Source organism: Hipposideros armiger, unplaced genomic scaffold (genome assembly GCF_001890085.2).
Source record: "Hipposideros armiger isolate ML-2016 unplaced genomic scaffold, ASM189008v1 scaffold_408, whole genome shotgun sequence".
NCBI classification, from domain to species: domain Eukaryota; kingdom Metazoa; phylum Chordata; class Mammalia; order Chiroptera; family Hipposideridae; genus Hipposideros; species Hipposideros armiger.
The window spans coordinates 1,028,714-1,044,031 of record NW_017731758.1 but is presented as its reverse complement, the minus strand read 5'-3'; the positions used below and the strand labels follow the sequence as shown (position 1 = coordinate 1,044,031).

The 15,318-nt window shown below is 37.9% G+C and overlaps 1 protein-coding gene across 1 annotated transcript in view; it reads left to right on the top strand.

Annotated features, from left to right (window-relative positions):
• The first annotated feature begins 1,251 nt into the window (after positions 1-1,251).
• The window catches only part of ERCC5 (ERCC excision repair 5, endonuclease), a 24,027-nt gene continuing 9,960 nt past the window's right edge, over positions 1,252-15,318 (top strand). The window contains exons 1-6 of the mRNA XM_019663857.1: positions 1,252-3,283; positions 7,631-7,806; positions 9,350-9,465; positions 9,973-10,059; positions 11,230-11,290; positions 13,433-13,576. Coding sequence (XP_019519402.1) covers positions 3,196-3,283; positions 7,631-7,806; positions 9,350-9,465; positions 9,973-10,059; positions 11,230-11,290; positions 13,433-13,576 — 672 coding nt within the window. The 5' untranslated portion in view covers positions 1,252-3,195. The remainder of the gene's footprint in view (positions 3,284-7,630; positions 7,807-9,349; positions 9,466-9,972; positions 10,060-11,229; positions 11,291-13,432; positions 13,577-15,318) is intronic.

The following is a 15,318-nucleotide window of genomic DNA, read 5'->3' as shown; positions in this document are numbered from 1 at the left end:
TGCCTCAGTTGGTTAAGAGCTCACTCAAGAGTTTGAGCTCTGAGCAACAGCAGTTCGATTGCTAGCCCGAGCTGAGCAGCCGCTGAGTTGCCAACAGGTGGCAGGATGGCTCAGCTTAAAAAACAAACAAACAAAAAAGAATAGTGACACCTTGAAAATGAGGAGTTTGTACAGATTGCTTATTGGTCATAAACACTTTTTTATGAAAGTCTTGATATGATCACTTGATGACTTGACTCATTAAGATTGAAAGTTATTAAGAGCACACTGAGGTTTACAGAGACTACTTACTACTTTTCTAGAAACTAAAAGCAAGTTACTACATACTTCTCTTTCAATTATTAATAAATTCCTGTCATTTTATTTTCTTGGTCAACTCTTCTTAGGAGTCTCCATAGAAGCACTGAGGGTTCAAATATTGGCTCTGCACTTAACCTTGGGCAAGTTAAGATTAATTTTTCCATGCTTATTTCCTCATTGGTAAAATGGTGATAATGGTATCTATTTTATAAATTGTTTGGAGGAATAAATAAGTTAATATATGTGAAGTGTTTAGAACAGTGGTTTGTAGATAGGAATTGCTATTTAAGTGCTAGTATTCCAATAATTATTAATGCTATTATTACTCCAAAAGATGTGTATTTTACTGTTCAGAAACTTGATAGAGCCCTTTAAACAGCATCTAAAAGAAGCAATGCTTTGTAAATCAAATATACACCCCTTAGTGGCTGTTCCTTCAAAATATTTTGTATTTTAAGAAATATTGCTGTAGTTTTAAAATCACTTACAGCATTCAAATGCACACACTGGCTATTTGTTTTTACCCAGCTGTCAGATAGTAAAAAATGTTGTCACTTTGATAATATCCTGGAGCTGTTCATTTCCCACTACTATAATTAGGCCCCACTGGTACAGCAGCCATAGCAGTTCCCAACTTGCCTTCTCCCAGACACAAGGGGCTCAGGCAAGGTGCTCCAAAATGTGGTGCATTCTGTGTCTCAGTTTTACACATAATTTTCTCCCTCGGTCATGCACTCAACAAACTAATTTGAGCACCACTACTTACTAGGTATTTCATCTTAAATAGCTGATCTCAGAGCAACCCCAAGAAGGGGTTGCTTTTATTTACACATTGGTGAAGAAATTTGCTTAGGATCACAGAGTGTCTTAGTTTGCTAGGGCTACCATAACAAAATACCACAGACTGTGTCGCTTCAACAATAGCAATTTATTTTCTCACAGTTCTGGAAGCTAGAAGTCCAAGATCAAGGTTTTGACAGGTTTTGTTTCTCCAGAGCCTTTTTCCTTGGCATGAAGATGGCTGCTTTCGCCCTGTGACCTCACATGGTCTTTTCTCTGTGCACATATCCCTTAAGTCTGTATTGTAATTTCTTCTTATAAGGCCACCAGTTAGATTGGATGAAGCGCACCCTAATGATTTTAACTAAATCAACTTTAAAAGGCCCAATCTCCAAATACAGTCACATTCTGAGTTACTGAGGGTTAGGGCTTCACCATAAGGATTTTGGAGGGGGACACAATTTAGCCCATTAACACAGGGCTATTATAAGGTTCAGATGGGATCTGGACTAATGTCTGCCAGGCTTGTGAGGGAATTCTCTGTCAGCAGGGTACAAGGTGCACTGGACAGCTTCAAACTAGAGGCTGACATTTAGGTCACATTTATGGAATTCCTGCTAAGTGTCAGAAGTGGGGGATATAACAGTCAACAAACTAGTTTTTGGATTCAGTAAGTTTGCAGTCTACTGTGGAGGGAGTCAAAAATTGAATAGGCAATTATATTAATCTCCATGAAATACAACTAAGAACAATTTCTGGGAATTACACATGGCGGAAATGTAAAAAGCACTTTGTCATGATTACCCCTGGTAGACTGTTAGCTGTTACTACGTCAACTAAACATGGCTACTGTGAACCATCTGGGCATAGAAAGGTTTTGCTAAAAACTAATTTTTGATATTCTTTTTGTCATAGGGATTCATATAACAAAATTACATGCTCATTTAAATGAACCTTTTCACCGAGTTTGAATCTAGTTTCGATAGTTCAATTTTGAACCAATATGTATAAGGCTATTATTAACTACTAATGGGAGTACTTTGCATACAATCACCTCCGATCCTAGCTAAAAGTCTGCAAGATTGGTTTTATACGAAGCTTACAGATGAAACAGTTCTGAACAAATGTTACTTTTAGTTCTGAACAAATGTTAACCGACAATACTATACTATACACCATGTTATAGTGACTATAACATGGTACGGTGGGGCTCTCAATCTTGGCCTGAGGGTTCCAGAGCCACCGCCTTGCCAGGTGCTATTCTGGCAATTAGTTTGCCATTTCTGACCTACACTCTATGGAATCCCAAATGCCGGAGAAAACTAAACTACATTTCGAAGGTTAAGGCTTTAAATTGTATTATTATCTAGCTACTACGTTATCGAACACATACTTATCAATTCACCAGAAAAAGCATCCATCTTTTTCTGCTGTCGCTCTACGTGTAAAGCAATACTTAGTATCAAGAGTTTTCAGTGGGGGAGAAGTTGATACCGAACAAGCGCGTAGAAAACCGTCACCCCAGCAAGTAGACGCTTCGCTTATCGTTTTACTGCTTAACAACGACAAAACGCCAACGTGGAGGAAGCGCGTCACTAACACCACATAAGCACAGGCTGAACCGTTCCCTCACTTCCGGGGGTAACGGCGCAGCAAATACACGTCAGCGCGGGGAGGCGGGACTTTCGCCCTACGCATCGTATGAGACGGAATCCAAGAGTTCCGGTTTCCTGTGAGTTGACGCACCGACTCCAGAGGGTAGGCGGTGTCGGAGGTCCATCTTCTGGCTGTGTGTCTTGCCTGCGTTGTCCCCTCATACCGGCCTTACGCTAAGAGTGCAAAAGTTTGGGCCAAAGCGCTGGGCGAGAGGCGGACCTGCTCCTCCCCGCTGCCTGCCATTCTTTGCTTCCGTCTTATTCAGGGAGGCGGTGTCACCTGCTGGGAAGTGAAGTTCCCGTGGGTGCCGGTTTTCCCTGGAAAAGCGCGGGTTATTTCCGTCTTTCCTGAGCTGGAGCTCTTCCCGGAGGCCGGGGCAGCTGTGCAGCCTGTTGTTGAATTAAAATAAAAGGTCTCCAGCGACCCCGCCGAGTTGTGCTCTGTAGACACGCCTGCCTCATGGGAGTCCACGGGCTCTGGAAGCTGCTGGAGTGCTCCGGGAGGCATGTCAACCCGGAAACGCTGGAAGGGAAGATCCTTGCCGTGGGTATCCTTAACGCGTGGGCAGTACTTGGGATGCAGTGATTCGCGGCAAAGATTTTACTCACTCCCGTGTCTCCATTGGGCGCAGACTGGTGTTGGTAGGATGACGGTCTCACCCCGGGGCAGCTGTAGAATCTCCTTGATGTTTGCTCCCCCCGCCCCGCCCGCCCGCTCGCTCGCTTGCTTTGCGATCGTACCTCTCTGGATTGGCGTTTTGGTTTTATCACTTAAGAGCAGTGCTTTACGCCTCTCAGTGCTTTAGTTCTCTTATCTGGAAAGTGGAGTTGAAAGTCGTATCTACACACACAGCGTTGGTATGCGGAATAAAGGGATTATTTAAATGAAAGAAGCTTAGAATTGTGTCTGCTGCTGTTAATATTGTAAAGCTTAAAAGTATTATTCCGGCTGGGAAGTCAGCGTGGAGGAAATGAAATAGGCTTTTCCTAGCGGTAGTTTTGCCTGCTGTTCTGAATCTTGCTCCACCTTATGTTTGTTAGAGGAAAGATAGTGTGGTCAGGTTTTGAACTTAAAAAAAATTACATACACACACACGTATATGCTATTTTTATTATGATTTTTGGAATAGGTAATTTATATGGTACTACACTGAAAAGATTTCAAAAGATATACAGTGAATTATTTTCCTCTCAGCCCTATGATGGGGTTTTTAAGGACTTGTTTGTATGCATGTTTGGCTGGTTTTGTTTGTGTCTTTGCATTTTTTTTTCATTTTCAAAACGTGAATGCTGTTTCTGAAACTTTGATCTTTTTATTTGTTAGGCTTTTTTTTTTTTTCTGTTCTGTTCCAGACGCTTGTGGTACCTTACACTAGTTCCCTAAATGGGAACCTTAAGTAAGATGGTACAGATTATATTTTTTGAAATGTGAATAATCTTAAAATATATCTATAATGGATTTTGGCTTAAAAGTTTTTATGCCTTTAGGGGACAGGGAAAGGTTTTTTGTGGTTTTTTTTTGTTTGTTTTGAAAGCATGTGTGGTATTGTTGCCCTCTGGTGGTTGCTCAAATCACTGCTTTCTAGATACTTTTTTTTTCTATTAAAAACTTTATTTATTTATTTATTTATTTATATTAGTTTCAGGTGTACAGAACAATGCAATAGTTACCCTTTTCACCCTCACAAAGTAACAACCCCCCTCCCCCCAACCACTGCCCTCCCACCCCGGATATCATGCTTATCTATTACAATTCCATTGACTCCATTCCCACACTCTACTCCATATCTTGTGACTATATGTATATAGAATTGTAGTTGACTAGATACTTTCTTGATAGAACTAACTACATGTGAATGAAAGTATTAATAGTTTTCAGTGATGGGAGCCATTAAAACTTCAGCAAGGACTTAGGTCATTTTATGATGCAACCCATTTGAAGAATAATTTGTAAAATAATTGAGATGATACATGAAGTTCAGCATTCCAGTTCTTTAGGAACTTGTCCAAAGTAAGGAAAGGTAGAACATTTCATTTAGATTATCTATTTTCAGATGACTCAGAAGCTTTTTTGGGACATGAAGTCATTTTCATGGGGTTATTGGGCTTTTCTGAAAGAATGAATCATTTAATAATGGACTGTCACAGATACTTCGGTTATAACGATAACCTCATATACATGTATGTATGTGTGTATATATGTAAAAGAATATTTGTTCTATAATTGATTTTACTTTGTTCATTTTCATGGGAATTTGAATTCAGATATCTGAAATATATTCAGTTTTTTTGTTTTGTTAATGAAGAAATTACCCATGACACACTAGGTTTATAATGCTTTTTAAAATAAATTGTTTGGTCTTTTTTACCACCTATATCCAAGTATTTTGTTTATTTATACAATCTAAGTGTCTTTGTCAAATAATAAAGAATAACAAGTGATAGGCTAAGTATTTAATCCTATACCATGTCTCCACCACTGTCATCCACTTTCACTTGGGCTATTGTAATTAGTTTTAAAACTGTTTTTCTTATAGTGTATTCTTCTCATGTCCACTAGGGTGATACTTAAGTTACATTTTAGAAACATTCCAGTTGACTGTACACACACATCAGCTCCTACCCATGCTCCTCTCACTGTGCTCCGCCTGCCACATTGTCCTTAAATGAAGCTTGTGTCTGTCCCAGAGGATTCACATTTACTGTTCCCCCTGCCTCACGGTTTACTCCGGCGCTCCTCGTGCTCATCTGGGTCTCTGTTACTTCTTCAGATAGGCCTTCCCTAACTGAAGAGCTACTCACCCCCGGTCTCTCTTTTGCCCTTTTACTCTGCTCTATTTACTTTTTTCTTGGCACTTACCAACAACCTAACATATCTATTACTTAATTTTTAGTTACCTGTCTTCCCCATTAGAATGCAAGCTGCTTGGGGACAGGAGCCATATCTGCTTTGTTCGTTCACAGCTATCTTGTTTGCTGCTCTATCACTAGGATCTTGGATATGCCTGACACATAGTAGCATTCAAATATAAAAATGATTATAATAGCTTGCTTTTCACTGTTTTGTTACATGTTTATAAGTTAATTGTTGATGGGCCTAATTTTTTTGATGGTAGTTAGGTAATGTACATTCATTTAAATTTTTAACTGTTCAACTCATTTAATAGCAGATCTTTGTTGCCTCCTATATGACCTATGAGAGGGAGAGCAGTGCCCACAAGTGTGGTCTGGAAAAGTCATGGAGCTCATAGTTGATTTCCCCTCATCCACTAGATTGTCAACTCCATAAGGGCAATTGCTTTGTTTTATTTAGTGCTATATCTCCAGTGCATTGAAGCATTTCTGCCACATAACGCAGTGTGTTTGAATAGCACTGTATAAGTAAGTGTAGGTCTTAACCTAGGCTGAGGAAGTGACCCACAGACTGAGACCTAAGAGTAGCAGGTAACTAGGCTAGAGAGGGAGAGGCTCTCAGGCAGCAGCACGTGAGAAGACCCTGGAGGCAGGAAAGAGCTTAGTGATTTTTAGGCTTTAAGAAAAGCCCAGTGGCTTGAAATGAGATAGAAACGAACAGAGGCCAAATTATTCAGGGCTTCGTAGGCCATGGGAAGTAGTTTTGGATATTATCCTAAAGGTAACGGGAAACTTTCAAAGGGTTTCAACTAAAACTATATTGGTGAAATCTATATACTTTCTAATCTGTATAAGACAGGTTAAAAAGTAGAATTGATAGGACCTGATGAGAGGAATATATGGGATGACAGAGTTCTGGCTCCGGTGGATGGGAATTCACTGAAATGGCAGCATGAGCAGCCTAGTGAGAAGATATGGAGTTCAGCTTTGATCATGTTAAATTTGAAGTGTCTGTGAGGCATCAGGTAGAGAGTCAACTAGGCCATCAGTCTGGGGTTGGGAGAGCTGGGGGGAGGGCATGGTGTGGGCTGAGGTAGCCTGGGTGGCTAATGCAGGCACGAGGAAAGAGAGGGCCTGAGAGGGATCCCTGCTGACGTTAGCACATTAACGGTGAGTTAGAGGAGCTAGCAAAGAGATTGAGAGCAGGAAAATCAGCAGAATGCCATGTCCCTCTGTCTTATGCACAAACAAAATAATTTGTTAAAAAGCATTGTTTAGAAAAGTTTTAAAATATAAGAAAACCCTAAGAAGAAAGCATAAACTATTTGTAATCACAGCAGAGATAACTACTCTTACTATTTTGATGTCTGAACTTCTAGTTTTTTATATTTAACATAATGCATATATTACAAAATGGAATTATACTTTCCATACTTTGTAACCTGTTTTACTTTGATTCTTTGTGACTATCATGTTGCAGCTTCCATTTTTAAGGACTCCTTGGTATTCCAGCAAATCAGTATATCATAATTTAGTTTTAAAAAAAGACCTGTTGGAAAACTTAAATTTAAAAATGTTTTCATTATTATAAAATATTCTTACAAGTAACTCTTATTGTAAACCTATGATGGTTTCCTGAGGATAAATGGCTGGAAGTGGAATTCTTAGGTAAAGCAGAATATAAGCTTTTAAGTTTTTTGCTATGAATTGCCAAATTGTTCTCCAAAAGTTGTGTTAATTTATTACAATTCTGTAGAGATCATTAATTTTCAAAGAACAATTTTTTTTTCAATTAGACTTTTTAAAGGACACATCTGACTATGTAAGATTTTAAAATTCAATATGTGAATAGTAGAAGTAAGGGTTCAAATAAAGTTAACTGATTTTAGATAGATTCCATCAGGGCTAGACATTTTTCAATTTCAAATGAATTGTGATGAATCCTTACTTTTAACATTTGGAAGATATCAGTAGTTAGGAATTTGAAGCTGGGAGGAGGAGGGAAGAATTTCCAAAATGTTTTTCATTAACTGTTCTTCCAGATATTAGCATTTGGTTAAACCAAGCACTTAAAGGAGTCCGGGATCGCCATGGGAACTCAATAGAAAACGCTCACCTTCTCACTTTGTTTCACCGGCTCTGTAAACTTTTATTTTTTCGAATTCGTCCTATTTTTGTGTTTGATGGGGACGCTCCACTATTGAAGAAACAGACTTTGGTAAGAGTCATTGATTTTTTTTTTCTTTCCACATTATTAGAAAGAAGGAAAAGTTCAGATAAACTTTTAATTTTCTCTTTAGAATTTTGGAAACCAACACTTTTTTTTGACATATATGCAATTTAATTTCTACTTTAAAAATTATCTTGAACAAATAAATACTTCTATTGAAATACCTTTTCTTTATATATGAGAGTATATCATGGGTACAATGATAAAATTTAACTTTTAATAAAACTAACATTCTCATAATGGAGAGTTTTGGAGTATCTTCTTAGGTGCTCTATGCTTGTTCCAGTTATGTTGTTATTGCTTGGAGCATTATAGAAAACCACAGGGGAAATGCTTCTCTGAATCCCAGATCGAGGGTCTTCTGTGATAGTGAGCCCTTTAAAGGTGAATTGGATCTTAGGTTATGTGGTGCCAAGTGTGACTAAAGTGGATTATTAAGGAAGGAAATTGGATAGGATATAAAAGAATGAAAATGAGTTTATTTTGAAAGTAATTTAAAACAATGTTTGAACAGTGTTGTGAACTATGGTGTAATTACTCCCAGAGACAGCATCCATTGAATATATGACCTTATATGTTGAAAATGTCAGCACATCACCTTATAATCCTACTAGATATTGTCTAAGGAAGTGAGGACATAGGATAAAAGTAAGGATTTGTAAATGTTTGGGGACATTTGTTGCCTCAGTAAAAGGTCTGGACTTGAATGTTGCAGTTTTTAATTATGTAAGGCATACCCTATATCAGGTAGTCTTTGGAAGGACTAGAAGGGAAAAGAGAACCCCAGAACTTATTTATCTACTAGTGGTAAGTTTGTACCCTTAAACATCTCTCCAGTTCTCCTACCCCATGATAAAGGTGTTAGCTCTACTGTAGCAATCACATTGTAATAAGTGTATTAAAACGGTGTAATAAGTGTATTAAAAGTACCTTAAACTTATACAATGTTATATGTCAATTATATCTCAATTAAAAAAAAAGAAAAGAGAATGTTTTGGTGTTTCTGCCTTATATTGAACCATTAGCACGGGAACTTATATTTTTCCCTACTTGAACATTTCTTACAAGGTATCCCTATACATGTTATGATTTCTTATGACATAATCTTGAATGTTGAAGGATAGAGTTACATATAAGTAATGCATTTTTATAAAAACCAATATCAGAAATTGGTTTTGGCATAACATTTTAAAGAATAAATCCTCTTGGGAAGCACTTACTTAATTATACTTATCATTACATTTTAGGCTGCTTGACATTAAAGGACACTTGAAAGAAACAAAGTAAATTAATAGTTTCCCAAATATATTGTAGAATAGCCAGTCCATTAAGTAATAGCTAGATGGAAACTGGGTGTCCTTTATATATGAGAAACCTGAAGATATCCACTGATACAGCAATTAATAGGACATACTAAAGCAGTCATAATCTGAAAACTCAGACAAACCAAATTCTATGGGAAAAAAGTCACAGAAATGTTTTTAGTATACTAATACCCTCACGTAAAGTCCTATGTCATTTCTTTTCACAGGCTAAGAGAAGGCAGAAAAAGGACTTGGCAACCAGTGACTCCAGAAAAACTACAGAGAAGCTTTTGAGCACATTTTTGAAAAGACAAGCTATCAAAACTGCCTTAAGAAGCAAAAGGCAAGAGGAAAATTACATAAATTTTAAAGATTAACTTAGCATTTTTTATTTTTGCATTGGATTCCTGTGGCTGCCTTTCCCTAATTTTAACCCTTAGTAGGAAATAGAGGGTGAACTAAGAGGACTCAGTGGAATGCCCATTTGACATCATAATTTGAAGTTGTAAATGTTCTCTGTTCTGTGTGAATTAGCTTTGATAATGAGAAAGGCAAGTGGTGGCGCTGCCCTGTGTGCAGGTTTTCCTGTTATGTAGAATGCTGTCCTTCGGGCCTGCGCTTGAGACTGTGGCCCAGGTGCTGAGGTACTGAGGAACTGCAGCAAGTTTCCTCTTTTCTCTTATTTTTCACAGCAGTGGCTTGAGCAGCCAGGTCAGCAGGGGAGAAAGCATTGCCCCTGGGTTTCCCCGCTTCTTGCCTCCTCAGCAGGCCTTGGGGAATCAATGGGGAAGTACTTGTGACTCAGAAAACCATTTCATAATGTCTGTTTAAGCCTGTGTGTACTTTTCAGAGATGAAGCACTACCCAGCCTTACTCAGGTTCACAGAGAAGATGACATCTATGCTTTGCCACCTTTACAAGAGGAAGAAAAAAACAGGTAAATGTTTATTTAAAAATATTAATCATCACCGTATTTAGACAGACTTAAACCTTTATGTTTGATCTATAATACATGTTAAGGTGTGTGGGAATTAATGCATCTGAGTTAATGCATTCTTGACCCCATTTAGAATGTTTTTCAAAAACTAAATTTTTAACTTTCTACCTTGTCTTTGTGTTTTGGTGGTTTGTGATGGCCTATTTTTCATTCTGTAGAGCTGGTGCTAGCACTGTTGACATAAAATTCACAAAGACATGAATTTTAGTTTTGCTTAGACTTGGCTCACATATGCTGTCTCTACCTATTTCTCAGCCTGGTGTCTTCTCTCTCATAGTACCGCGCGAAAAGACCACACATGACATCTTCCTTGATAAATCCAGTAGACACTTGGCAGTTTTCAGTTTAACATGGTACCTGCTGAGAGCTTCTCTGGCCACTTTTCCTGAGCTTCCTTTGTGGACTCTTTTTCTGGCTGGCTGTGAATTGTCAGCGGCTTCTGTGATTGACATGCAAGTGGAGGGTTAGCGTGACTCTGTTCTCCACCTGCCCCCACTCCTTTCTGTAGGGTCTCCTGAGAGGCCAGGGAAGTTCTGAATCAGCCCAGTTCTCTTTATTGTCACTGCTACCCCCATACTGTTGTCTCCAGGTTACTGTACTGGCTTCCAAATATTTCTCGGTCTCTGTCTTCTATCTTACCCTTTATCAGGAACCCCTCACTGCCAAACCCAATCTCTGCTTTGCAGTGTAGCCTCTATTAAAACCCAAATCTGATATTGTCATTTCATTGCTTAAAACACTTCCTAGGTTCTGTTTTTTTTTCTTTTTTTTTTGATAAAACTTCAACCACTTAATCACATGCTTCTCGATGCAATGTAATTGCAGGAAATTCCAGAAAGCTTTCATGACCCCCCAAATTGATTGGGATGAGGAGACTCTCTTTACCACCCCTTTGGCAACCTACTCTTTTCTTGTGATGAAAGTTGTCAGATCATATTATGATTGCTCACTTACACATGTCCCCACTAGACTGTGATACCAATAACAGCACGTATCTTGACATCTTATTCACCATTGTAGCCCCTATAACTAGCAGCGCCTTGAACTCAAGAAATATTTTTGTAAATAGTCATTAAATCATAGATATGTAAATGTGTGTTTGAATTTCAGTTCAGAAGAGGAAGATGAAAAAGAATGGCAAGAAAGAATGAATCATAAACAAGCATTACAGGTATTTAAATAATTTTTGAATTTAGAATTTATTCCATTATTTAAAATTAATGACATGGAAATGAATAATTTTAATGGGTTAGTATGAATTTATGAAAGTTATTGATAAAAATAAAGACAAATGCCTTCTTTAGTGTGTATATGTATGCATATGTATATATGTAGATGTAAAATTCACACACAAGCATACGTATGCAAATATGTGGAATTATGCATATCTAGATATCCAAAAAAAGCCATTTTTCTTTTGCAGTCAACCGATAAATAAATAGTTGTATATGCTTGTGTAAAATACATGAGTAGAAAACATACCACCCATAAATAACTAGTAACACATTTTGGTATATATTACCCTTCTCTCCCCCCACCTATGTAGTTGAGTGTGTATATGTGTGTGAGTGTGTATTTGGTTATATGTACGTATATCAAATGTACATGTATACGTATATATGTAAATGTATGTCTGTGCATCATATGCTGTGGTTATCTATTGCTGATAACTTAGTGGTGTAAAAACGGTCATTTATTATCATTATCTCACTGTTTTGGGGGTTGATGGGCTCAGTGAGGCAGTCCCTTATGAGTGTCTCCCATGTAGGTGCAGTCAGACTGGAGCTGGGGCTGGAGTCTCCTCAAAGGCCTCCTTTCTCAAATGTCTAGTGATTGACACTGGCTGTCAGCCAGAACACCTGCCTCCGGCCTCTCCACACGGCCTGAGCTGTTTAACAGCATGGTGCTGTGTTCCTGGGGCAGGCATCCCAAGAGCAAGTGCCAGGCAGGACCTGTGTTTCCTTCCTAGCCAGCTTTGGGAGATGTGCAGCCTCCCCTCCACCACATTCTGTTCATTACAAGCAAGTTAAGGCCAGCCTCTATTCAGTGGGAGGGAAGTTAGACGAGGTGAGTGTCAGAGAACCTGTGGCTATGTTATAAAACCACCACCACACATATTTCAATGAGTAGCTTTTTTACAAATTGAAGTTATACTGTATATACAAGTTTTTGAAATTTTTTTTAAGTTTCTCAAAATAGATAATATTCTTTGATTTCCAAGTTCACTGTTTCTTCAGTGTTCATATGATTTTGGTACATCTGGTAGAAGACTTTTGAACTAAAACTGCAGGATCCCTCAATTCCTGGAGGTTCCACATTATTAATATGGCAAGTGATAGCAGTCTTAGTAAAGAACATGGCATTGTGTTCAGAAAGACCTGCATGTAAGTGCAGGCTCTACTGTTCACCAGCTCTTTGATCTTAGACAAATTAACTTCTCCAAGGCTTTATTTCCTTTTTTTTGTAAACAAAAATAACATCGATACCTTCCTCATAGGGGTGATGGGAGCATCAGTGAGGGAAGCTCTGAGCATAAAGACTGGCCTGTCCTAAGTGCTCGTTGGTTTTCACATAACACACAGCATACATACATACAGGAAAGCAAATTGTATCTTTTCTTTTCTTTACTGATGAAGAGTTTTAAAACACTTTGGGTAAGTAGTTAAAATTTAGAAACATTTTACATTTCCATGTCTATGAAATTTCTCACTTTTTATTTCTGATTTTAGGTTAAGAGCAAACTAAAATTAAGAGAATTATAAATATTGTTCTCATCCCTGCCTCAGGGCCTTTGCACTTGCTATTTTCTCAGCCTTGGGTGCTCTTTCTCTGAGCAGGCTTCTTGGTGCCTTTCATGTCTCTGCTGAAGGTCATTTTTTTTAGTGGGGTCTTCTCTATCAATTTTTCTTCTCTTTCTATTCTTCTAATCAACTCTTTTATCAGATTAACCTGCTTTATATTCTCATTGTTATCATGTTCATTTGTTTGTTTATCATGTCTTCCTTCATTCCTAAGGGTAGGGACCTTATCTGGCATGATCTGCATAGAACCCTAGCATCTAGAACAGTGTTTGATATAGTAGAGGTGCCTGGTAACTACTTTTTCTTTTCAGTGAATGAATGAATGAATGCACACATTCCCTAATCTGCCTATTCACTTTAATGCCTAGTGTAGATGGTGTACTACTGTGTTTAGCCTATTGTAGATTATGTAGAACTCTGTTTATGATATAAGCATAAAAATATCTATCATAATGAAGAGCATTAAGTGTATGAAATATAAATTTCATGGTGTTATGTTTTTCTTGTTATAGGAAGAGTTCTTTCAGAATCCTCATGCAGTAGATATTGAGTCTGAAGACTTTAGTGGCCTTCCCCCAGAAATAAAGCATGAAATCTTGACTGAGATGAAAGAATTTACCAAGCGGAGAAGAACATTATTTGAAGCAATGCCAGAGGTGAAATATACATCAGCACATTAATGTGTAGATTGGAGAACTGCAGCGAAATTTTTTATTAGAAAAAAGAGAAAATTGATTGATAAGCATTACTTAACACAATATGTTTCCAGTAAACAGCATTTGTGTATCTCAGAGATCCTCTGAAGCATCACTCATCTATAAGTTTTAACTTATAAATGCTTACCCAAAGAAGCCTTTCTTGATTTCCACCCAAGGTCAGGTCTTGTCTCCTGCTCTGTGTTCTCGAAGATCCCCACTAAAGAGACCCTGTAATATTTCTTTATAGTTCTTAGCACCCAAATGTGCCTGTCTTGCTCACCTCTGTATTTTCAGCACCTTGGTCAGTATCTTTCACATAGCAAGCCCCCCGTATGTGCTTAGTGGTTCAATTCTTAGGTTAATTCATAAAAGTTATTTTAACCTATAATATACATTGTAGAATACTATTAGTAATATAGAACCTAATCACAGCGGAAAAATTTGTTTTACCTGGAAATCCCAGGTATCTCTTCCTCTGCTGCAGAGCTAGACATGCGGCTGGATCTTCATATTCCCTCTCCCTCTTTCCAGACAATGGTAGTAGGGAATTTAGTAGTAAATCCCTTAACTTAGAGCATGATGGTGGCTCCACAGCCACAGAAACCCAGAGGAGGGCGTTGTGCAGAGTTAGGTTTTTTCGAGTATGTCTTCTAATCATGCTACGCCCTGAATTATTACTCTCTTCAGTTGGTGAATGAGTTGTTTGCCTTTCTACTGCTATCACCTATTATTTATAATATCATTCTCTTTTAACCCAGTGTAGGACAGAATATAAATTTTTGCAGCACTATTATTCCTAATGAATAGATGTGGTATTTTGTCTACAGACTTTTGAACATTTCTTAAATTGATACCCAAATATTTGAAAAAGGCAGGAGGTATTTTTCTGTCCCTCCTTACTGTTTTTCCATGAAGAGTGTGAGCAAAGGAAAATGCTGAGGTATACAGAAATGATATACAAAGGACAGGGGTAAATTTATTTTCATTTTGGGGAAAATCCAGGTTCAGTCTATCAATCATTTTATTTCTTGAGTGTGAAAAGATCTTGGGCTGGTCTTTGAGGAAATAGAATTTGGATTATGTAAACAACATTGGGAAGGAATGGGAGAAAGACAGTTCCTAATGATTTGCTCCCCTTTATTCTCTTTCTGCCAACCACAGGGCCTCTGGGATCAGTAGACTAGGGGTACTGTGCAGCAGCTCATTGGATCTGTAGTTCTGATAGCTGAGGGAAGTTCTCAGCCATCCAGGTTGGACCTTTCTGTCATCTGTACATTGAGCAAACGCAATATTGGTAGTAGTAATGATGGCAAGAAGAGTAATAGTAATAATAATATTAGTGATAGGAACAATATAGTATAAGATTAATCAACAGATCTGCTTTTGACCCCCTGTCTACCCTTACTAGCTAGCTTTGTGGTTCTAAGGAGGTTACTTAACCTATGTAAATCTCAGTTTCTTCATTTGTAGAATGGAGATAATATTTGTCTCATTGGTGCTTGAGAATAAAATGGGGTAGTATATATAAAAGCACTTAGAAAAATGCCTTACGCAGGAAATGCTTTGTAAATGTTAACTATTATTAACTGTGATTGCTGTGATTTATTGTGTTTTTTATGCTCCTAGGACTGTGTTGGGTACTTGACTTGCATATTTACTTGGATTTTAGAAAGGTGTCTATTAAACCATAATCAAAATGT